Source organism: Bubalus kerabau, chromosome 7 (genome assembly GCF_029407905.1).
Source record: "Bubalus kerabau isolate K-KA32 ecotype Philippines breed swamp buffalo chromosome 7, PCC_UOA_SB_1v2, whole genome shotgun sequence".
Classification (NCBI taxonomy): Eukaryota; Metazoa; Chordata; class Mammalia; order Artiodactyla; family Bovidae; genus Bubalus; species Bubalus kerabau.
The window spans coordinates 120368857-120393584 of record NC_073630.1 but is presented as its reverse complement, the minus strand read 5'-3'; the positions used below and the strand labels follow the sequence as shown (position 1 = coordinate 120393584).

The 24728-nt window shown below is 53.7% G+C and overlaps 1 protein-coding gene across 1 annotated transcript in view; it reads right to left on the bottom strand.

Annotated features, from left to right (window-relative positions):
* ZFYVE28 (zinc finger FYVE-type containing 28) overlaps positions 1–24728 on the bottom strand; it is a 98843-nt gene that overhangs the window by 9888 nt on the left and 64227 nt on the right. Inside the window, exon 8 of the mRNA XM_055589264.1 lies at positions 17516–18658. Within this exon, the coding sequence (XP_055445239.1) occupies positions 17516–18658 (1143 nt within the window). The remainder of the gene's footprint in view (positions 1–17515; positions 18659–24728) is intronic.

Sequence of the window (24728 nt, the reverse complement as noted above, 5' to 3'; positions counted from 1 at the left end):
GTGAATATTCATTGGAAGGACTGATGCTGAAGCTGAAGCTCCAAGACTTTGGCCACTTGATGGGAAGAACTGACTTCTTAGAAAAGACCCTGATGGCAGGAAAGATCTTGAAGGCAGTAGGAGAAGGGGACGACAGAGGATGAGATGGTTGGATGGCATCACCAACTCGATGGACATGAATTTGAGCAAGCTCCAGGCATTGGTGATGGACAGGGAAGCCTGGTGTGCTGTAGGCCATGGGGTCGCAAAGAGTCGGACACAACTGAGTGACTGAACTGACTGTAACTCTTGTATTTTTTTTGTTATATTTATTCCAAATATTTAAATCCTGAAGCGAATGCAAATAAGATTTTTTAAAATTGCTACCATATCTTAATATAATTGGGTCTTTAACAGTAACAGCTTTATTGATATATACTATATATATATATATATGGCTTCCCAGGTGGCTCAGACGGTAAATAATCCGCCTGCCAGTGCAGGAGACTGGGTTCGATCCCTGGGTTGGGAAGATCCCCTGGAGGATGGCATGGCAGTCCATTCTAATATTCTTACTGGGATAATCCCATGGACAGAGGAGCCTGGTGGGCTACAGTCCATGGGGTCACAAAGAGTCAGACACGACTGAATGACTGAGTACACATGGACACACACACACACACACACACACACACACACACTATATCATATATCAACACCATTCAGCTCACCCTTTGTTGTTCAGTCACTAAATTGTGTCTGACTTTTTGTGACCGCATGGATGGCAGCAGGCCTGGCCTCCCTGACCTTCACCGTCGCCCAGAGTTCACTCAAACCCATGTCCATCGAGTCGGTGATGCCATCCAGCCTCTGTCGTCCCCTTCTCCTCCTGCCTTCAGTCTTCCCCAGCATCAGGCTCTTTTCCAATAGTTGTCTCTTCACATCAGGTGGCCAAAGTATTAAGAGCTTCAGTATCAGTCCTTCCAATGAATATTCACGACTGATTTCCTTTAGGATGGACTGGTTTGATCTCCTTGCAGTCCAAGGGACTCTCAAGAGTCTTCTCCAACACCACAGTTCAAAAGAATCAATTCTGTGGCGCCCAGCTTTCTTTATAGTCCAACTCTCACATCCATACATGATTAGTGGAAAAACCATACCTTTGACTATATGGATATTTGCTGGCAAAGTCATTTCTCTGCTTTTTAATACGCTGTCTAGGTTTGTCATAGCTTTTCTTTCAAGAAACAAGCGTCTTTTAATTTCATGGCAGCAGTCACCATCTGCAGTGATTTTTGAGCCCAAGAAAATAGCCTGCCACTGTTTCCAATGGTTCCCCATCTATTTGCCATGAAGTGATAGGACCAGATGCCATAATCTTAGTCTTCTGAATGTTGAGTTTTAAGCCAGCTTTTTCACTCTCCTCTTTCACCTTCATCAGGGGGTCTTCAGTTCCTCTTCGCTTTCTGACACAAGGGTGGAGTCACCTGCATATCTGAGGTTATTGATGCATTTCTCCATAAGAGTTATGGAAAACTATAAAACATCATTGAAATAAATTAGACCTAAATAAACGGAAACACAGCTTGTGTTCATGGTTGAGGACTTAATATCATTAACATGGCAATACTCCCAATACTGGTCTATAGGTTCAATGGAATCCATATCAAAATATAAAAAAAATTTCCTTTTCCACGCAGAAGTTGACAAGCTGATCCTAAAATTCATACAGAAATGCAGTGACTCAGAACAGCTGAAGCAATCTTGAAAAAGAAAAAAAGCAAAGTGGGAAGACTCACATGACGCATAATTTAACAACAGTGAACAAGACCAGCACTGGCATGGGAGCCATGGGAAGCCAATAAAACTGCCAGTCCAGAGATGAACCCAGGAGTTTGTGCTCGACTCATCTTCCCAAAGGGTGTCAAGGTCACCCAATAAGGAAAGAATGGTCTTTTCAAAAGGTGGTTCTGAGATGGACAAAAAATTGTCCCTACAATAAGTGGTGCTGGGAAAACTGGAAGCTACATATAAAGAAGTGAAATTATTAATAGAATGTTTTTTTCACACTATACATAAAAATAAACTCAAAATTGATCAAAGACCTAAATGTAAGACTGGAAACTAAAAAACTTCTAAAAGAAAACTTTGGCAGAACACTTCTTGACATAAGCTGTAGCGATTGTTTTTGGATATGTTGATGGTTAGGTAGCATCACTGACTCAATGGACGTGAATTTGAGCGAACTCCAGGAGACAGCGGAAGACAGAGGATCCTGGCATGCTGCAGTCCAGGGGGTTGCCAAGAGTCAGACACGACTGAATGGCCACCAAAAACCCAAGGCAAGGGAGACAAAAGCAAAAATTAATAAACAGGACCAAATTAACCTAAAAGCTTTTGCACAGCAAATGAAACCATTGACAAAATGAAAAGATAACCAACTGAATGGGCAAAAATATTTGCAAATGATACACAGGGGTTAATATCCAAAATATATAAACAGCTCATACAATGCAATGTGAAAAAATAAACAACTGGATTAGAAAATGGATTAGAAATTCCTGTTGTTTAGTTGTTAATTTATGTCTGACTATTTTGCAACCCCATGGACTGTAGCCTGCCAGGCTCCTCTGTTCATGGGATTTCCTGGGCAAGAATACTGGAGTGAGTTGCCATTTCCTTCTCCAGGGGATCTTTCTGACCCAGGGATCAAACCCATGTCTCCTGCATTGGCAGGTGGATTCTTTAGCACTGAGCCAACAAGGAAACCCCAGGAAATGGACTGAAGATGTTAACAGATGTTTTCCTGAAGACATACAAATGAAGAGCACACGCAAAGATGCTCAATATTGCTAATCATCAGAGAAACGTAAATCAAAACCACAGGATATCACTTCCCACCTGTCAGAATGGCCATCAGGAAAAAGACCAAAAATAACAAGTGTTGCCAAGGATGTGAAGAAAAGCGAACCCTCCTAGACTGCTGATGGGAATGTAACTTGGTACACCACCGTGGAAAACAGTATGGAGGTTCCTCACAGAACGAGAACTAGAACCACCATAGGGGTCCATCAATTCTACTCCTGGGTGTATACCTGAAGAATACGAAACACTTATTAGAAAAGATGCGTGCAATCCAGTGTTCATAGCAGCATTATTTACAACAGCCAAGATGCGGAAGCAGCACAAGTGCCCATCAACAGCTGAATGGATAAAGAAGATGTGAAACAGATATAAAGTGAAATATTACTCAGCCACAAGAAAAGAACGAAACTCTGTCAGTTCCAACGGCATGGATGACATGGCAGGCATTACGCCACGTGAATGAGTGAATGTGCAGTGAGTATGCAGAACCCAAGAATTCAACAAACGTATGGATATAACAAAACAGGAACAGAGTCACGGGTACAGAGCAAAAGCCAGTGGTCACCAGTGGGGAGCAGGAGATGGGAAGGGGTGAGACAGGGGTGAGATGGGGCAGGGGGTTAAGAGGCAGAAGTACGAAATGTAAAAGAAATGAGCCACGAGATATATTGTGTAGCACAGGGGACACAGCCAGTATCTTATAATAGTTTAAATGGAGGATAACCTATACAGATATTGCTATGTTATACACCTGAAATCAATATAATATTGTCAATCAACTGTACTTCAATAAAAATTTTAGTGGTGCTGGGAAAACTGCGTTTCCACATGCAAAATAATGAAGTTTCATGTTACACGACATACAAAAATTGGCTCAAACAGATCAAAGACAATACGTAAGAGCTAACACTTTTACAACAAAACATGAGTCTTTGTGGTCTTGGATTAGGCAATAATTTCTTAGGTGTGACATGAAAAGCACAGCAGCCAAAGACAAACATCAACAGTTCCTCATGAGGTATGACCCAGCAATTCCACTCTTGAGTATCTACCCGAGAGAACTGAAACATAGGTTCACCCAAAAATTAAAATTAAAGGTTTTTGTGCTTCAAAAGATATCATCAAGATAGTGGAAAACTCTACAGAATGCAAGAACATTTTTCAAAGCGTGTGTCTGCCAAGGGTGTATGAAAGTGAAGTCGCTCAGTCGTGTCCAACTCTTTGCGACCCCGTGGACTGCAGCCCACAAGGCTCCTCTGTCCATGGGATTCTCCAGGCAAGAATACTGGAGTGGGTTGCCATTTCCTTCTCCAGGGGATCTTCCCAACTCAGGGATCGAACTCAGGTCTCCTGCATTGCAGGCAGACGCTTTAACCTCTGAGCCACCAGGGAAGCCCAAGGGTGTATAGTTCCTGGAATATAGGAAGGACTCTTACAATTCAACAAGAAGAAGATAAATCACCCAACTAAAGGATGGGCAACGTATCTGAAAAGACATTTTTCCAAAGAAACTATATAAACAGCCAGTAAACACATGAAAAGATGCTCAACGTCATTAGTCATTTGGGAAATGCAAATTAAAACAATAATGTGACATTTCATACCCATCGTGATGACTATAATAATTAAAAAAAAAAACGGAAAAAAACAAGCGTGGGTGAAGATCTGGAGAAAGTGGAGCCCTTGTGCATTCCTGGCAACAACCTAAAATGCTGCAGGCACTCTGGAAAACCTGTCAGCAGTTCCCCATGCTGCATGACCCAGCAATTCCACTTCAAGGTGGCTACCCAGAACTGAAGCATAGATTCACACAAGCATCTGTACATGGATGTTCACACATACTAGCCTAACAACGGAAGCAACTCAAATGTAGGTCAACTGATAAACAGATAAACAAAAGGTAGTCTAGCCGTGCAATGGAATTAATCTTTGGCCACAGAAAGGAATGAAGCACCGTTAGGTGCTACAATGTAGATGAACCTTGAAAACATTAAGCCATGACAGAAGCCGGTTACAAAGTTCACTTGTATGATTTCATTTCTTTGAAAAGTGTAGAAAAGTCTTGGCAAATCCATGGAGACATAAAGTAGATTAATGGTTGCCAGCGACTGAAGAGATTTTACTGGGGAAATATTTGGGGTTTCTTTAAAGGGTGATGAAAACGTTCTGAGATTGGACAGTGGTGGCGTTTGCACAACTCTGTGAATGTGCTAAAAGCCACTGAACTGTGCACTTTAAAAAGAATAAAAGAATGTTTTTCTTGTAATCATTTTAGCAAAGGCATATTCAAGAAATAGCTCAAGCTAGATGCCCATCAACAGTGGGTTGATTCAGTAAATTAGGTCAGAGGTTTCCAGGAAGGACAGTTAATGATGCTGGAAATGCTGAAATATTAAATAAAAAGGTAGCATTTTAAAAATTAGAGCTATCGTATGTACATAAATGAGGTATTGCAAAATATAGTCAATGTAAAGCATTAATATTACATTTATCTGAATAGTACGACTATGAATAAGTTGGTATTTTTCCAAAGTGTCTTCTAAGATCAAGTACTACTTCTGGGACCAGAAGACTAGCTTAGGCTGAGGGGAGGACGTGCCTGCAGCAGGCGCCACTGCAGCCCTCTTGAGGCACAGAGGCTGTTTCTTAGTGGCGGGACGGCACCCTCTGGGGCCCCAGCCCCGCAGATAAAGCCCTGGAGGTGGAGAAGCCTTTCTGAACCAGATGCCGTGGCAGCACACAGCTCACCTGCAAGGAGCCTGGGGCGGGGCCCTGAACGTGGGCAGAGCTCTGAGAGCCGCGAAGCCCAGGGCTCATGTTATGTCTTGAAAGAGCAGTGAAGTCTGGGACTCCCCCGGTGGTCCATGGCTAAGACTCCATGCTCCCAATGTAGAGGGCCCGGTTCGATCCCTGGTCAGGGAACTAGAGGCCACATGCTGCAAGTAAGACCCCACTTGCAGACTCCAAATAAATAGACAGAGAGACCAGTGAACTCTCCCAGAAGACTGAAGCCAAGGCTGGCGCACAGGTGGTGGCTGGGGCAGGTGGCAACTGCAGCCTCCAACCCACGCCCTCTCCAGGGGCTCTGCAGAGTGGGGCGTGTATGTGTGTGACGAGTGTGTGTGTGTGAATGGAAAGAGAGCCAAAGGCTCCATAAAAAGACTGGTCCGAGGCAGAAAAATCAATAAAGTGCTGCCCACAGGGAGCCCAGTGAGGCTTCGAAGGGCCACAGAGAGCAAACGAACAGAACACCGGAGGTTGGGCCCAGGACCGCACCTGGGGGCTGAGCTTGGGGCCTGGCTGGGTCAGCCTGCTCCCCAGGGGCCAATGGATGGGCATTATTTGGGCACCAGGAACATGGCCCAGGGTGGTCACTCTTTTGGAAGGGCACGGGTCCTCTGTGGGCAGCTGCTGGACAGACAGACTGGGACACGGAAGACAGTCCCAGGGAAGAATCAGACCCTGTGTGTGGGCCCCAAGAGCCCAGTCTAGAGCCAAGAGCATTAAAGGCAGAGCCGAGAGGCCAGCTGGCGCCCAGCGGTTCACATCTGCAGTAGGGGCAGGAAGGGTGTGGGTGGGATGTGGCCGGAGCCCCCGAGGCAGAGGGACGGCAGCTGGGAGCGGCGAGGGTGAAGGTGTGGGGGCACCGCCCACCAAGGGCTCCCCGCACCCCCGGGGAGGCTGCACTCCCGTCACCGCTGTGTCTGCATGGTCCCTCAGCGTCAGATCCCCCGCTCTCCAGGATGTAGGAAAACCTGGCGCCTTGTGTACCGATGCCCAGCTGCGTTCCAGCTGTTTGCTGCCACTGTCTTTTACAGAAGGCAGCACAAATCCCCTGTCACAACTCCCCTGAGGCTTGAATTACTAGGAAGCATCGTTTTTCTGGTAGCAAAATACCGTGCAATTGACAGTCACATGAACCCTGAACGTCTCGTCCAGCCTGTGTCTCTGCCCACGGTCAAAGGCATTGCAGCAAACCTCCCGAAGTGCGCGCTGGGCAGGGACACACGGCAAGTGTCCGATCCCACTGTCAGAGGAGGGAAATAGAGCCTTCTGCAGAAAAAGGACCTTGTCAGCCTGATGTTCTAGGGGTCTACGAAATAAGAGAAAACACAACCTGGAACAATAATAGCATCGCGAGCTGTTCCAGCCACGACACCACATGGACGACCCTGCGAGTCTCTGGACGCGTCCGAAGAAGCGAGCAGGCCAGACACGTGACTCAGAGACGGGGCGCCTGCGGGGGTCTCCCTCCCCCCGGCCTGGGCCCTGCGTCCTCCCGTGGCGACGGAGGAGCCACCCAGCCTGGGGGCCCCGATCCGGGAGGGGGCGGGGGCCGCTCAGAACTGCGGTGATGACCCCCCAGAAAAGCACAGGTGCCAGAGACCAAGCGTGTTTCCTCCAGTTCTGAGCACAGACTGCGGGGCACAGAAGGACGACATGAGGGCTCACCGTCCAGGACGCTGGCCTTTTCCGCCCAAATAAGCCCCAATTTTCACCTCCTCTGAGGACCAGCCGCGACCCCAGTGACGTATCCCAGCCCCGATGGCGCCCAGACCTGGTTCCGCGTGGGGTCTCAAACCCATTTCCAGAACGTCACGCTAGAGCTCAGGTTCTTACAAGCGGTCATTTACCTGTGCATTCTCTGTGTATCCCTTCGAAAATAAATCCTGTTCATCTTTCACTTTTATTTTTTTCATCTTTCAATTTTCAACGAAAAGATTTAAAAAGTGCAATCCCAGGTGTGTCACACGTTAAGGAGAGGCCGTCGTTGTGGGAAAGCACTGCAACTCGTCCGGCTGGACTGCCCGCTGACCGAGCAGAGCCGTCGTCCCCTTCCCACAGCCAGCAGGGACCCCTGGGCACCTGTCTTTCCGCCCAGGGGTGGGGAGGGGAGTCGGGGGCCTGCACCCCCGGAGCCCTCAGCCCCCCGGGAGGCCCAGGGAAGGACCTTGGTCTTCACTGGCCAGTCCCTGTGGCCCTGGGCAGGGGCCAGGATGGTGGCACGCACACAGAGAGCGGGCGGGCAGGACCCAGCGGGGTAGCTGATGGGCACACGTGGGTGTGGGCCCCAGTGTGACATAAGTGCGCATGCTCGTGACCCCAGGGACAGCAGAGGTCTCTGAGTGCCACATTCGAGCACACCGCGGTCTTGCTCACACGCCATCTCTTACTGGATGGTTTCAGGCCTCACCGCTTTCTTCTTTAAAATGGAGATGACTGTTAATCCCTGGCAAGGACCAGGGATAGTGCCCTGAAGGGGACCGCGCCTGGCCTATGATAGACGCGCGGCAAACTGCAATCCTTCCCACTGGAGTCCCACACAACTGGAGACTAAGCCAGTCCTCCGCCAAACACCAACACTGATCCACGCACTGGGGTCCCAGGGCCCTCCACACTCCCCACGGCCTCCCCTCCCGGGGCCCTCATGGCTGCCTCCCCCATTCACAAGGTCAGCAGGACCTCCCAGGGGCCCCAGATGGCATCACTGGTGAATTCTACCTAATATTCAAGGCATAAATAATACCACTTCTACACAAAATCTTGTGGAGGATTCAGTGAGTGGCACTGCTCCCCAACCCATTCAATGAGCTCAGCATTACTCTGATACCCAAATCTTAAAACAGCATCACAAGAAAAGCGCTGACGAGCATTCCTCACAATCAGTGCAAAATCCTAAACAAAACTTTAGCAAATTGAAGCCAACAATACAAACAATTGTCACCCTGCTTATTTAACATATATGCAGAGTACATCATGAGAAATGCTGGGCTGGAAGAAGCACAAGCTAGAATCAAGATTGCCAAGAGAGATATCAATAACCTCCGATATGCAGATGATACCACCCTTATGGCATAAAGTGAAGAGGAACTAAAAAGCCTCTTGATAAAAGTGAAAGAGGAGAGTGAAAAAGTTGGCTTAAAACTCAACATTCAGAAAATGAAGATCATGGCATCCGGTCCCATCACTTCATAGCAAATAGATGGGGAAACAGTGGAAACAGTGTCAGACTTTATTTTTGGGGGCTGCAAAATCACTGAAGATGGTGATTGCAGCCATGAAATTATTTAAAAGATGCTTACTCCTTGGAAGGAAAGTTATGACCAACCTAGACAGCATATTAAAAAGCAGAGAAATTACTTTGCCAATGTAGGTCTGTCTAGTCAAGGCTATCGTTTTTCTAATAGTCATGTATGCATGTGAGAGTTGGACTATAAAGAAAGCTGAGTGTCGAAGAATTGATGCTTTTGAACTGTGGTGTTGGAGAAGACTCTTGAGAGTCCCTTGGACTGCAAGGAGATCCAGCCAGTCCATCCTAAAGGAGATCAGTTCTGAATATTCATTGGAAGGACTGATGCTGAAGCTGAAGCTCCAATACTTTGGCCACCAGATGAGCTGACTCATTGGAAAAGTCCCCGATGTTGAGAAAGATTGAAGGCGGGAGGAAAAGGGGACGGCAGAGGATGAGATGGCTGGATGGCATCACTGACTCAAAGGACACGAGTTTGAGTGGACTCCGGGAGCTGGTGATGGACAGAGAGGCCTGCCGTGCTGCAGTCCACGGGGTCACAAAGAGTCGGACATGACTGAGCAACTGAACTGAACCAAACAGAAAGAACTCTCAAAACTCAGTAAGGACACAACAAACTGAGAGGAACAGCAAAATAACGTACATTGATGTTCACCGTAGAACACAAGAGAGTGCAGCCAGGGGGCTGGTGAGCTCACGAAAAGACGCGGTGTCACGCGTGCCCGAGGCAACGCACACTACCACTGCCTCCGCCACGAGACGCACCCGCGGCCCCCGCCACGAGACGCACCCGCGGCCCCCGCCACGAGACGCACCCGCGGCCCCCGCCCCCCGCCACGAGACGCACCCGCGGCCCCCGCCCCCCGCCACGAGACGCACCCGCGGCCACGAGACGCACCCGCGGCCACGAGACGCACCCGCGGCCACGAGACGCACCCGCGGCCACGAGACGGCACCCGCGGCCGCCGGCACGAGACGCACCCGCGGCGCCCGGCACGAGACGGCACCCGCGGCCCCCGGCACGAGACGGCACCCGCGGCCCCGGGCAGCGCAGGGCAACGGGCCTGGCCACGCCGAGCAGCTGGCGCTCGCGCGCCGCAGTTTATCGAATGACGGTTACATTTCAGTAAAGCTGTTGGAAACCATGTCAAGCACCAGGCTGTGTTCCCACTGTGCTTCCGTGGTAGTGCCTCTAACACTGAGCCTTCCTCTCAGAAAAGACCTGTCCCCCCATCTGCCCTACAAAGCCCCCTGGGGGTGCCCATCCCCACCCTCCAGTCTGCCCTCCTCTGCCCCCTCTGCTCTGCCTAGGGCCCTTCCATCAGGGTCTGGGGAGCCAGGAGGCGGCCAGCTGGCGGGAGAAGCCTCGTGTGGACCCAGGGGTCTCCCAACCGCCAGTCCTGGCGGCTCCTGGCGGTTCAGTCCTGGCCCCCCACGGTGGCCGCGGCCCCAGCCAGGTCTGCCTCCTGGCCCAGAGCACGGCCGCTCACCATCGGCTGCGAGTTAGTTAGAAAGCCAAACACTGAGGAGGCCCCGTCTAGGAGAAGGGCAGGCCTCTCCCGGGGACCCCCCGCACCCAGCCCTGCCCCTTGGGCCCCCCACCCACTCAGCCTGGCTTCTTAGGAACCAGTGATTTTTAAACGTTTCTTGTTGGAGCATAGCTGCATCTCGGTCTCGTGTGGGTTTCCACTGCACAGCAAAAGGAATCAGTCACGTGCACACACATGTCCCTCTCGGGCCTTCTTCCCACTCAGGAAGGGTCACCACGGTACGTTAGCTATCACTAACACCCACCTGATACATAGCATGAGGTGTATGTACGCGAGCCCCAGTCTCCCAGCTCCCCCCGTCTCCCCTCCTCGGGGTCCCTGCATTTGTGAACAGTTGATTTGATGACCGTCATGAGGCCTAATTTGGTTTTCAAGAGGCTAATTAATTCCAGGTTCTCCTCTAGTTTTAAACTGCTCAATTGTTCTTGTTTCTGCTTCCAGAGGCATGACGTGCATGGGAGACTCCGGGGCTCCATGTGACGGCGGGGACAGCTGCCATGGGTTCCAGTCTCGTGCCCGCCACCCAGCCCCAGAGCGGCTCTGTGACCTGGGCGGCAGTGATGTGCAGGCCCGGGAGGGAGGGAACCAGGCAGTGGGCGGGCGGGGGGGACCTCGAGTCACACAGCCTCCAGGACTGGCTGGAGTTAGACCCGGGCCCGCCCTGTCACCACACCCCAGAGGTGGTCCCCTTGGGGCCCCCAGCACCCTCCACAAAGGGGTGGGCAGGGCCAGGCTGCACTCCTGAGCCCCGGCTCACGGAGCGGTCAGGCCACCGTGCCAAGCCTGGGCTACCCGCCCGGTACCCTGGGTGCAGGACGTGCCCTCCACAGCCCCGACGGCCAGCACCGGAAGCTGGAGAAAGAAGTGCATCCTTCCAGTCCACGGGGGCCAGTGGACAGTGGTGGCCCTAACATGAGGCTATGACTCCCTCTGCCGGAGGCAAAGGGGCTTCAGCGATGCGTGGACCCAGCAGGTCAGAAGGGCAGCCCTGGGCCTCGGGGGAGGGCTCCCTGGGACGGGCACACAGCACTCCCCTGGGGGGACCGCCAGCAGTCCCCTCTGTGTGGGGAAGCGGCCAGTGGCTCCGGAGTACACAGCATGTGGCTGCCTCTCTGCAGTCACCACTGCTCAGGGGTGGACCCTGGGCACCCCCAGGCCCCTGTGGTCCCCACCCAGACCTAGGGCTGCAAGAAAGAGGAAGACGGGGCGCCCGCTGAGGGAGGCGCAGAGCCGTCTGCACGGGAGAAACGCTGGGGCAACATGTCGGTCACCCTGTCCTGCTGTCACTGCGCCCGGGGGGGGGGCAAGAGGAAGCGGAGGGGAGGCCAGGGAGTGGCAAAGCTGGGCGGGCGCGGGGAGGGCGGTCAGGATGGCTGGCAGCCAGGGACCCGGCCCGCGGAGCCCGGGGGGCGGGGAGGACGCAGGACGGCAGAGAGCGACGCATACACGCAAGCAGGCCGCTGAGACGGGGAGGGACGAGGGATGGGTCACTTACGGCACCTCCTCATGGCGCCGCATGCACCGGGGACTGCTGTGGACCCAGTTTGCAGATGGCAAAACTGAGGCTCAGGGAGGCGGGTGACCAGCGGCCCACGGGCGCCTCCCTCCCTGGACCACCGTCTGCAGGGAAGCACCGAGGGCCGACAGGCCCCCGGGGAAGATGACCCCAGGGTCCACCCTCAGCCTCCCACGCACAGCAGGGGAGGAGCACGTGGCCAGAGGCCTGCCTGCTGGAGTCCCGTCGTTCCACCCCAAAGGGCCGCCAGGAGCCCCCAAGCCAGGAGGAGGGGCACCACCAGCCACGGACCTGAGCGACGCAGGGCAGACCCGGCCTTCCAGGGGCGCCAAGGCCCTCAGCCCGCACCCAGGCGGACCTGCCCGTGCATCATGACGGCAGCGGCCCTGACCGCCCCACCCTCTCCGGGGGGTGCAGACGGCCCCAGAAGACACACCAGCCTTGGCCTCTCACCGCGCCAGGGGAGAGCAGAGGCAACCCCAGAGACCCGGGAGGCGTGAGCAGAATGTCCTCCCCCTTGGGGTGGAGAGAAATAAGAGAGGTGGAGGACATGAAGCTCTAGAGTGCTCATAAATTTAATTCCACAAAATAAAACTAAAGGATCTAGAAATCAAAAGACATCAACAGGGCTACCCTGATGTCTCAGTGGTAAAGAATCCACCTGCCAAGGCAGGAAACACGGGTTGGAACCCTGGTCTGGGAAGATCCCACGTGGGCTCTTCTTGTGGCCTAACTAAGCCAGTGGGCCACAGCTGCTGAGCCTTTGCTCAGGAGCCACGGTGACTGAAGCCCGTGAGACCTAGAGCCTGTGCTCAGCACAGGAGGAGCCACAGCCATGAGAAGGTCGCACACCACAGCTGGAGAGTAGTCCCCACTCTCCGCAACTAGAGAAAAGCCCACGCAGCAACAAACAGCACAGCCAAAATAAATAATAAATAAATAAAATTAATTTTTTAAAATGACATCAACAAATAAGGCCAAAGGGCAAGTAACAAACTGGGGAAAGCTAGCTGCAGCAAAGACCCCAGCCAGAAGGAAGGCCAACTTCCAAATGGGTAAAAGGCGGGAAGTCACTCTGCAGAAGAGACAGGAGGAGGCAGGCAGGGACACGACCACCAGAGAGAAGGAGACCAGAGAGTCCGGCTCCACTCTGCCTCCCAAGAGAGCCAGGCAGCCTGGGGGTCCCGGCTGCACCGCGGGGCGCGGTCACTGCCGAGGGAGGTGCAGCCTTGCCTTCGCCGGGCGGACTCTACTCCTAATGGCCGGTCCAAGAGGCAGAGGCAGGATCTTAGGGGCCACAGGCTCACCGCACGTGGATAAAACACGGAAATAATTAACACGTCCTTACAACAGAGTGCAATTCTATGAATATTGTGTTTCAATGAATTTTTCAGATAAATGATCATAATACTCAGTGGAAAAAAAAAAACTTCATCATCCTATTTGGAACGGTTTTTATTTCCTTCTTTTGCTCTTTTTTGTTTCCATAAGCTTCTACAATGAACCCCAATGGGCCATTATAATCAGAAACAAGAAAGTCGGTGTTGTTCTTTGAAGAAGGCGTGTGTGCTCGGTCACTTCAGTCGTGTCCGACTCTCTGCCACTCCATGGCCTGCGGCCCACCGGGTTCTTCTGTCCGCGAGGTTCTCCAGGCAAGAATACTGCAGTGGGTCGCCACGCCCTCCTCCAGGGGATCCTGCCCTCTCAGGGATCCAGTCCGAGTCTCCTGTGCCTCCTGCATTGCAGGCAGATGCTTGGCCCCCTTAGCCACTTGGGAAGCCCCTTCAAGGAGGTGGAAGGCTGTAAGCACACTTTAGTAAAGTGTCCACAGGAGAGACGGAGTGGACCTGAGTCAGGGCGAGTTTCCATCTTCTAGACAATGAGCTCTCCTGTTGGCTTGAGGATGTGGAAGGTTCCAGATGAGGAGGTGCGTCTAGATGGAGAACAGCAAGCTTTTAAACGTACTGAGTTTTAAGGTTAATCTTTGAGCACTGAAAGGGTAAGAAAAGGGCGTAGAAAGAGAAGAGCTGAAGGACACTTGGCTCTGGAACATCCTGCCCAGGACTGTGCCAGGGGCTGCGTCCCCTGCCCTGGGCAGCAGGGGAAGTGGCCTGTGCGCAGTGGGCTGGGGGGACCTGTGTGGGGTCCTCCCGGCCTGGGCCTTGCTCCAGGACCCACCTGCGGGCCTGTGTCTGCTCCCCGGCAGCCCTGCCCTTCCACCCAGAGGCCAGGGGCTGCTTGAGAGGCAGACAATGCTCCGGGCGGCCCCTGGGCGCTTGGCCCTGAAAGCAGAGTGGTGGCCATGGCTCAGGGCACCCTGCTTGAAGGTGGCACAGTGGCCTGAGGCTGCACCCGTCTCACTCGCACACGGGGCTGCACCCGTGGTCACTCGTCCTGCTGCACGTGGCAGGGCCACAGGGGCACCTGGTGGACCGGCCGGCCTCATGGTCAACCTGTGACGACGGCTCGTCACGGCCGAGGGACGACCAGGGAGGACGCCGCTGGGCCGACAGGCTCTCGCTCAGGCGGGTCAAGGGGACCCCGGCGGGCGCCCTGGGGCAAGTGGGGCGCCGGCCTGCTCGCGGCTCCGTCTCTCCCTCTGCCGGGGGGAGGGGTCACCCGCGGCAGACGCGAGCCCGTCCACAAGGAGCTGCACGCAGACGGCGCTGACACCACCGAGCGGCGCCAGCGACCTCGGCGTCTGACGTGCAGGGATCCTGCTGAGGGTGATCGCCTGTGTCTGTCTGTCTGTCCGTCCCAACCACGCTGCTCTATCCCTCCACTCGAGTCAGATCATGCTCCGCGAGGTCAGACCACCTCTCCCACACCTGGCTCAGTCATCCAGCCGCCCGCCTGTGACATAAATGAATGACGCGCCCGAGGTCGGCGCTGCCCGCTGCGGGGATGGGCGCCACCTGCTGACCCGACTCCTGGCGCAGCGCAGGGCCCCGGGCGCCGCTGTCCACGGTCCTGCCCACCGGCCCTGATCTCCGCGTCCTGCAGGCTCCAGCATCTGCAGGAAACGCTTCCCTGGGAGACGGCAGTGCATCTCGAGGGCTCCCTGGAGGCGGCTTTCTCTTCTCAGCTCGGCGGAATTCCGCGTTTGCGCCAAGCAAGGGGAGGCCTGGGAGCTGCTGGGAGGCGTGAATGAGCAGTGTCCGGGATGGGACACGTCAGGAAAACAGGAGGGGATTCCAGACCTGGACACAGAGCAAGATAAGGGGGAAATCAGAAACTGAAAGGCCCGTGTGTCTTGTCAAAGAATTTGTGATGGTTTCATGTCACCCTTGCAAAAAACGATCCACTCACCGATCAGCTCTGGGCCACTGAGTCGGAGGCCCCAAGGGAGGACACTGTCCCTGGGTCGTGGACAATAATTTGTTCCACTGGACGCGATGAGGCCAGGCTTGGCCCTAAATAAGGGCCTCATCAGAAACAGCTGTTCATTGCAGCGCCGTCTGTAGAAGCGAGACTAGAAACTGCAGGGCCTGACTGCATGGTGATCCAGCCACACAGTGGGGTCCCACATGGACAAAAGTGACCACGGGGCTGTCTCTAGAAACTGCCGCAGATGGGCCTGCAGACTAGAGGGTCAGGAAAGCACAGTGGGAAGGATGAGGCCTTCTGCCAAAGAACAGGAGGGGAAAACACTGTCTGTGCGTGCATGTGTGTGTCTATGTCTCTGTGTCTGTGTGTGTGTATCGAAGTCTCTGTGTGTGTCTGTCTCTGTGTGTCTGTGTAGGTGTGTGTGTGTGTCTATGTCTCTGTGTGTCTGTGTGTATGTGTCTGTGTCTCTGTGTATGTGTATCTATGTCTGTGTGTGTGTGTCTCTGTGTATGTGTGTCTATGTCTCTCTCTGTGTATACATCTTTGCTTCTGTTTTTTATAAGCTGTAAAAAATTTGAAAACCGTAACTTTAGAGCAGGGGGAGAATAAGGAGGAACAGATTTCTCTGGGTATAACTTATTTTATAAATTTGTCTGGGAGACATGCAAACATTTCACATAATTATAAAGTTAAATGCAAATGGGAATATCTCTACGTCTCATGCCAAATGGAACAAATTAACCTATTGTGGGTAAGATCTGGGGCATGACTTTACAGATAGAATGATGTCAAGTGACTTGAAAGCAGTCACTCGGCTCTATATTCTAGAGGGATGTGCCCGAAGGTCAAAAGAACTGGTAAAAACATCTTAGACGACACGTGTCGGCGAGGGTGTGGAGAAACAGGAGCCTCGCACACGACCAGGCGATGAAAGATGCCGGGGACAGCACCTGGCAGAGGGCCCGTGTGAGGCGCCAGCTGTTCTCCTGGAGGGCACCCCGAGAACCGAGCCGCACGACCGCACCCGGCAGAGGGCCCGTGTGAGGCGCCAGCTGTTCTCCTGGAGGGCACCCCGAGAACCGAGCCGCACGACCGCACACAAACGTGGTCACAGCAACAGCATGCACAATACCCAGACAGTGACCACAGCACACGCCCTGGACACACGAGCCCAGCGTGGTCCCCCCGGAGGACGAGGCGGCCACGGGAAGCAAGTCCTGACATGCGTGACAGCCCTTCACAGGGTGGACCTTGACGACACGATGCTCAGCAAAGGAAGCCGGGCACAAAAGCTCACACAATGAGTGACTTGGCCCCTGCGGAGCGTCCAGAACCGGCGAATTCACGGGGCCAGAGAGTAGACTCCTGGTTGCCAGGGGCTGGGGGTGATACCCACACAGGAAAGGCTGGCTCGGAGCAGCAGAGCTCCGCACAGGAAGAAAGGAGAGCGGCCCTGACCCCCAGGGGTCCTGCCAGCCCCCTGCCCGCTGCCAGGAGGACCTGCAGCTCTAGGGAGGGGCGTCTACAGGGTGTCTGCCCCTGGGCCAAGAGACCTCTCCCCTGGTGTCCAGCCTCCTTCCCTGCACGGCTCCCACGGCCGCGGGTGGGGCCTCTCCACCCCCCAACTCCGTCGGACACAGTGCAGGCAGGATGGGAGCCTCAGGGCCAGGTTCCTGCGAGAGGGATGGCCACATGTGGACCTCAGGCTGGGCCCCCAGCACCTCCTTCCTTGAGGCCCAGGATGGGGGGCGTGCAGTGGGCATGGGCTGTGATGGCTGGATCTACACTCAGTCGAAGCCCAGGCTGTGGCGTGGGGATGGAAGGCATGTCGGTGCCAGGGCCCCTCCTGCCTGGCCCACCCGCCTTGCCTGCTCGGTAGCTGCAGGGGGAGACAAGGGGACCCCTGGGAACCCCGCCAAGGGCAGGGGCGGGTCTCAGAATCCCACCGTGGCCCCTGGGGCTGCATGCCCAGGCTGCGAATTTGTGCAGTTGACTGAGGCCAGGGGAGCAGCCGCGTCAGTCAGGGGGGTGCCTGGCCCCGGGCCAGTGGGCCCACGCTGGGCACAGCAGTGCGGAGGGGCTGACCAGGGCCCGGGGGTGCGCCTGCTCACCAGGAGGCGCCCGTAAGGCCAGAAACAAGGCGGTCTAGGCCCCAGGGATACTTCTCGGTGGGACTCAGTGGGCACGTATGTGCAGGAGGGCCTGACGCCGCTAAACCGAGCAGAGGATGAGTCCGGCTGCCCTTACCTGGGGCCCGCCGGGGGCGGGGGCTGCTCCTGCGGGCCCTCCTCCTGCTGACGGGAGCTGTCAACCCCTCCGCACAGCCTGTCCGCCGCGTCCCCCGGGGGCCCTGAGCTGTGTGCCAGGCACTTGTCGGAAGCAGGGGCTTCGGGCTCCGGCCTGCCGGGGGCGTCTTCGGAGGGCGCGGGGCCCGGGCCGCCCGCGGGCAGGGCCTCCAGCGGCCCCGCGGCGGAGCCCTTGGCGCCCACCTTGGCGGAGCGGATGACGCCGCCCGAGCCGCACTTGCCCCGCAGACTCTGGGCGGCCGCGTCCTCCCCGGCGCCCGCGCAGCCCGCGCAGCAGACGCAGGAGTTCAGGAGGCAGTTGGTGGCCGTGGCGCTGAGTCTGTGGGGGCCGCCTGCCGTACCCTCGGCCGCCGCGGGGACGCCGTTTCCCGGGACTCCCGGGTGGGCGAGGGCGGAGTCCAGGGAGGCGGGCGACTTGGGGTTGAAGATGACTGTGGCAGACAGCTTCATACCCCCGGTCCGGTGGGCGATCAGCTCGGCCGTCTCGGCGTGCTCCGCGCCCGCCTCCCAGCCGTCCAGGTGCGGCCGCGAGTCCAGGCAGCTGCAGGAGGTGGGGGCCGCCGCCCGCAGCGCGGCGCCCTCGACGCTGTTGTTGTTGCTCGAGTCCTCCCGCTTGGCCGAAGCCGGCGAGCCGACCCCCGCCTCTCGGCCCTCCGCCGTCTCCTGGGGGTCGACGCCGCCGCCCGGGGCCTCGGCCGCCCCGTCCACGTCCTCCATGAAGAACACCCGCCCTTCCTCCTCGTCGCCGGCGGCGGGTAGCTGCGCGCGGCCCGGGGACGCCCGCCCGCTGGGGCTGGCCGCCGCGCCCGGCCTATGGGCGGGGGACGGGCCGGCGCTGGGCGGGGACAGCAGGGAGGCCATGGCGTCCCCTGCGCTGTGCACCAGCCGGCTGAGCTGCTCCAGCTCCTGGTCGTCGTTCTGCACCGAGCAGGCCAGCTCCGCGTCCGCGCGCCTGGGCTCGGCAGGGGCCAGGGCCGGGGGCGCCGGGGCATCAGCCCGGACGGGCAACTCCACGTCCTGGGAAATGCAGAGGTTCCGCTCCAGCGTGTGCAGCTCCTCCTCCGTCAGGGTCTGCAGCAAATCCCTACAAGGGCCAAGGCACAAAGGAAGAGTGAGGGTCCCCGAGGCAACCCCCCGCCGGCCCCCAGGCCAAGGGGCCTGGGCACCAGGGGTGCCTGCAGTGATCCCCGCAAGGTGTCCATGCCTCCAGGGCCCCCGGGGCCTTGGGTCGGGACAACAGCCCTTTCGGGTGGCGGGCTGATTCTAGAGCGCGCTCTTCCTTAAAAATGAGGTTCTGAAGCTTCTTGCTGAAAAACAAGAAAGCCCTGATTCTCAGTGATAACTGCATTAGTAAAACCTTCTGCTAGTGAAAAGATACACGTTGGTTTAACATATAGGTTTTCATCCTTTGGTTCAACAAATACTCCTGAGCACTGTCTCTGTGCCAGGCCCAGGGTGACACACAGGAAAACTGGCATGGTCTCTGCCCATATGAGTTCTGGAAGAAAGACGCAGATAACAAACAAATACTTAGGAGTGAAAATGGAAATACAATCACGGCGGCAGCAGCAGAGGAACGTGCCCACCAGAAGGAGGCACCGGACAACCTGGAGACTCCCAGGAGGAAGCAGGTGGAGTAGATTTAATGAGACCGACTGGGATGAGCCCAGCGTGGGTTCTACAGGTCCCATGTTTCAGAACCGCTCAGCTGTGGGTTTTCATAAGCTGAACACACTCTGCAAGCAGCATTCAGATCAAGAAATAGAGCACTCACCGTGCTCCCAGGAGCCCCCACGCACCCCCCCCACCCCCACCGTCACTCCCTGGCGTGACCACCCCACAGTCCCTGCAGTGATCACACCTGTTCTTCTGCAGGTAGATGGACTCCGTGGCCCACCCTGCTCCCAGGCCCGCCACCTCTACATTCTGGACTACTCCGAGGTCTGCACTGCTCCACGGCAGGCTGTCAGCCAGTGCTGGATGTGGGAGGAGGTGCCAGAAGAGACACTGGACACCCAGTTAAGTTGGAACTTCAGGTAAACAACAAATACTTTTTTTTAAAAGAAGAAGTGGCTTTTTTTGAAAAAAGTGTATTTGTATTTATTTATTTGGCTATGCTGGGTCTTAGTTGTGGCTAACTTTGATCTTCAGTGCAGCATGTGGGATCCTTAGTTGAGACCTGTGGGATCTAGTTCCCTGACCAGGGAGCAAACCCAGGCCCCCTGCGTTGGAAGCCTGGAGTCTTAAGTCACTGGACCGCCAGGGAAGTCTGAACAAACACTTAAAAAGTGTATGAATATTTTTTAGAGTAAGTATGTCCCAAATGGCCCCCACTGGGGACATATTTACTCTAACAAAGTATTACCGTGTATCTGAAATTCAAATTTAATCGGACTTGCTGCTGTTTCGCTGTGCCAGCCCTGGCAACCCTCTCTGGTGAGATGTGTAGTTGTTGTAAATCCTTCTGTCTCTCCCAGTGGAAACACCCCGCAGGTCACCTCTGAAGCTGTTCTACACCCGAAGGGTCCTGGCTGCCATACCCACATGTCTGAGCCCCTATCCTGGGGGGCGCGGGGGGTGCGTTTCTGCAGGCCAGGGTGCCGAGCGCTGGTGAGGAGCAAGTCCCTGCCCAGAGCCCAAGGGCACTCAGTCTTCTCCACTTCCTCCTCTCTGCTGAGCGTGCAGTGCATCCTCACTGTGGTTTCAAGTCACTTTGGCCTGCTCACTCGGGAGGTCGTGCCCCCGTTCACACGCCAACCGACCCCGGAGGCCTCTCTCAAGCGCCTGTCAGGACTTTCACCCGTTTTTGTTGGGCTAACTCTTCTTGACGATTGACAGGAGCTCTTTATGTAATTTTGGATCCAAGTTCTTCACTGGGTGTCGTCTCCAGCTCTGCAGCCTCCTCACTCTTAATGGTGTCTTTGAACAAACTCAAGTTTCTAATTTCGGTCAAGCTGACTATGTCATGTTTCTCTCTGTGGTCGGTGTTTCTGTGCCTTGTTGAAGGACTCTCTGCCTACTCGAAGAACACAAAGATGTACCCAGTTTTTCTCTCTGAAAGGGTTGTTTTACTTTTCACCTTTGTGCTTGTAATCAACCTAGAATTGACATGCTCCCCAGTGTAGCAACTTCCCAGATGGTGCAAGCGGTAAAGAATCCACCTGCCCATTCAGGAGACGCAAGAGATGCGGGTTTAATCCCTGGGTTAGGAAGATCCCCTGGAGAAGTAAATGGCAATTCACTCCAGTATTCTTGCCTGGAAAATTCCATGGACAGAGGAGCCTGATGGGCTACAGTTCATGGGGTCACAAGGAGTCAGACACGACTGAGCAAGTGAGCACATTTGAGTGTATTAAGGATCTTTTTCCTCGTGTGGATATTTACTGGTTCAGCTGTGCATTGGAAAAAGCCAGCCATTCTCCACTGTTCTGGCATCATCCTTGTCGTGAATGATGTGTTGGTCCTCTAGACCCTCTGTGCACTACACCTCTGCCAGCATGACTACAATTTATGACAGCAACTATCTCCAACTGTGCCCTTTTTTTTATGAAGGATGCTCAGCAGAAATGCACACATGTGTTCACGAGCTTGGTCACACCAGCACCGTCTGTGGAAACTGCGGCTGCTGCTGAGTCGCTTCAGTCGTGTCCGACTCTGTGCTACCCTATAGACGGCAGCCCACCAGGCTCCCCTGTCCCTGGGATTCTCCAGGCAAGAATGCATGAAAGTGAAAAGTGAAACTGAAGTGGCTCAGGTGTGTCCGACTCTTCGAGCCCCCATGGACTGCAGCCCACCAGGCTCCGCCGTCCCTCAGATCTCCAGGCGAGAGCACTGGAGTGGGTGCCATCGCTTTCTCTGTCTGTGGAAACCACCCAAACGCAACTCAGAGCGGAACAGAGCGAAGATATTCTTCTTTGTCCTTCTTCTCCAGCAATTGTTTTTTTCTTGGCTATTCCAGGCCCTGTGCCTTTCTATGTGAATTTTAGAATTAGTTTGTCGAGTTCCACAAAAGAAAAAGCCTCCTGGGATTTTGTTTGAGGTTGCATTGAATTCAGAGATTAATTTGAGAATCACTGATATCCTCTTGGTATTGAGTTTTCCACTCGTTGAAGGTGGAACAGCTCTTTACTTAGGTCTTTAAAATTTGGGGTCAAAAACATTTTGTAACTTTCAGTAGAGGTCTCAGACATCTCAGATTTATGCTTAAGTGATTAATATTTATTGACACTATTGTAAATAATACTTAAATTTTTTTATTGTGATAAAATACATGTAACATAAAACTTACCACCTTAACTGTTTTAAGGGACAGTTCCGTGGTATTCACCAGGGCTTCCCTGGTGGCTCGGCTGGTAAAGAATCCACCTGCATTGCGGGAGGCCTGGGTTCAATCCCTGGGTCGGGAGGACCCCCCTGGAGAAGGGAAAGGCTACCCACTCCAGTATTCTGGCCTGGAGAATTCCATGGAAGGGGTCGCAAAATTGGACAGGACTGAGCGACTTTCATTTTCAGCAGTATTAAGTATATTCGTATTGCTGCGCATCCATCCCCTAGTGCTTCATCTTGTAAAACTAAAACTCTGTCCACGTGAAACGTTATCCACTCCCTCCAGCCCCAGACAACCTCCATTTATGCTTTCTATCTCTGTATCTGGAGGACTCTGGGGAACTTATGTCATTGGGATCACACTCTGTGACTGGCTTATGTCACTGAGCATGGCCACACAGTTCATCCATGCTGTAGCCTTGTTGTAATCCCCTTCCTTTTCAAGGTAAATCACATCCTGGTGTAAGGCTGGAGCACGCTGTGCCTATGCACTCATCTGTCAAGCGTTGTCTCCACGTCTTAGCTGCTGTGAGTGATGCTGCGGTGAACACAAGTGTACAGATATCTCTTCAAGATGCTACTTTCAATTCTCTTGGGTAAAAAACCAGAAGAGGAATTGCCAGATCTCATGGTAGTTCTCTTTTAATATTTTGAGGAACCTCCACGGCAGCGGCACCATTTTACATTCCCACCAACGGCTCACAAGAGCTCTGATTTCTCCACGTCCTCACCAGCACTTGCTGCTTTCTAGTTTTTGTTTTGTCTTGACAGTGGCCTTGCTCACGGGTGTGAGGTTTGGATTTGTGTCTCGCTAACAATCATCATGTTGAGTGTCTATTCATGTGCTTATTGGTCATCTTCTCTGGAGAGATGTCTGTTCACATCCTTTGCCCATTTTCAAATGGGTTGTTTATTTCTCGCTATTCTTGGTGTCGAGTTTTAGGAGTTTTCTACATATTCTAGGTATTAGTCCCTTATCAGATATACGATATGCAAATATTTTCTCCCATTCCGTGGGTTGCCTTTTTACTCTATTGTAGTGTCTTTTGAGGCACAAAATTTTGAAATTTCCACAGAGTCCAGTATGTCTATTTTTCCCTCTGTTACCTGTGCCTTTGGCATCACATCCGAGAAACCACTGCCGAGTGTGATGTCATGGGCTTATGGCCTGTGTTTTCTCATAATAATCTTATAGTTTTAGTGCTTACATTTTGATCTTTGACCCATTTTGAGTTAATTTTTATATAAGGTGTTAGGTAAGCATCCAGTTTCATAAGTGTGTGCATATGTGTGTATATCTTTCATTAGATTAAGAAAATTTCTTTCTATTCCTAATTTGCTAAGAGATATTTTGATTAAAATAGGTGTTAAATTTTTCAAATTTTTTTCTGTAACTTTCAAAATGATTTGGTTTTTCTTCCTTTTTAAAAATTAATATAGAAAAACATTGACTTTATTTTCAAATGTTAAACTATGCTATGCATAAGTTAAACTTCCTAAGACATTATAATTATTGTTTTGTACAGCCCTTATTCATTTATATTAATTCACATCAAGGTCTTAAGTCTCTCCTCTGCACCCATATTTCCATCTGGGATTTTTTCCTTTGTCTGAAGAACTGCAATTAGTTTTTCTTTATGTGCAGTCTGGGGATAACAAATTTCTTTAGTTTTGTATTTCTGAGTAGCCCACTATTTCATCTTAATTTTTGCAGAATATTTCTCCTGGTTATAAAATTCTGATTGGCAGCTTTTTCCTTTCAGCACTTTAAATATACGTCATTTCATTGCCTGCCTCCATTGTTTTTGAGAAGACAGCTGTCAGTTTATATTTGCTTCGTAGCAGTATGTCCTTTCCCTCTGGCTGTGTTTAAGGGTCTTCTCCGTGTTTAGCCGTGTCGCTGTGACACCCGGCTGTGTGTTCCGTCCGCCTTGCGTGTAGTTTTCCTGAGTCTCCTGAATCTGTGGGCAGAGATGTCTCTTCAGTTTTGAAAAACTCTTGGCCATGATTTCTCTGAATATAGCTTCAGCAAACTGCCCGAAGTCTCTGTCCCTCCTTCCAATCCTAATTGCGCACGTTAGACTTCCGAGTGTGTTGCCCGTACCGAGGCTCTGGACTCTGCCCCTCCAGAGTCCCCAGCACCTGGCCCCTCCCCAGCCCCATGCGCCCACCCTGCCCCATGGCCACTGCCCACTCAGGGCCTGCTCTTCCCTTCCCAGCCTAGGATCGTCCACCCTCTCCCCTTGCTCCCTGGCTCCTCTCCCAGCTGAGCGCCCAGAGAGGGCAAGACTCAGCCTCTGGGTCCAGGGTCACGTCCTGCTCAGGATGCCCACTGACCCCCCAGGATCTCCCGGGTCACCCCTCCCTGCCTGGATTCAAAGCGCGTTTGGCTCCTGACAGGGCAAAGGGCAAGAAGGCCAGCGGAGGAAAGCTGCCCTGAGCCGGAAAGTCCTGCCAGGCCCAGGGAGAGCGTGGCAGGGGGCCCTGGGGTCCTGGACCAACAACTAGGGACGAGGGGCTTCTTGGAGACCAGGGATGGTGGGAGGAAAGACCTCAGGGTCCACCGAGATGGGGCCAGGGAGGCACTCAGGGACACAGCCTCGGAGGACAGCCCCCCGACCCACCACACAGGAGCCTCAGCTGGGCCCTGTCGCTCACAGAGGCCACCACTGCTGGGGGCACCACGCAGCCTGAAGTGAGCTTTTTGGGGAAGGGTCGAGGTCAGGGATGCTGGCTGGAGGACCTGCTGCTGAAGGCCAAGGGAGGCCCTAGGTCACCAAGCCCGCAGGACGGCACAGATGGTGCCAAGGCCACCCTGAGAGGGTGGG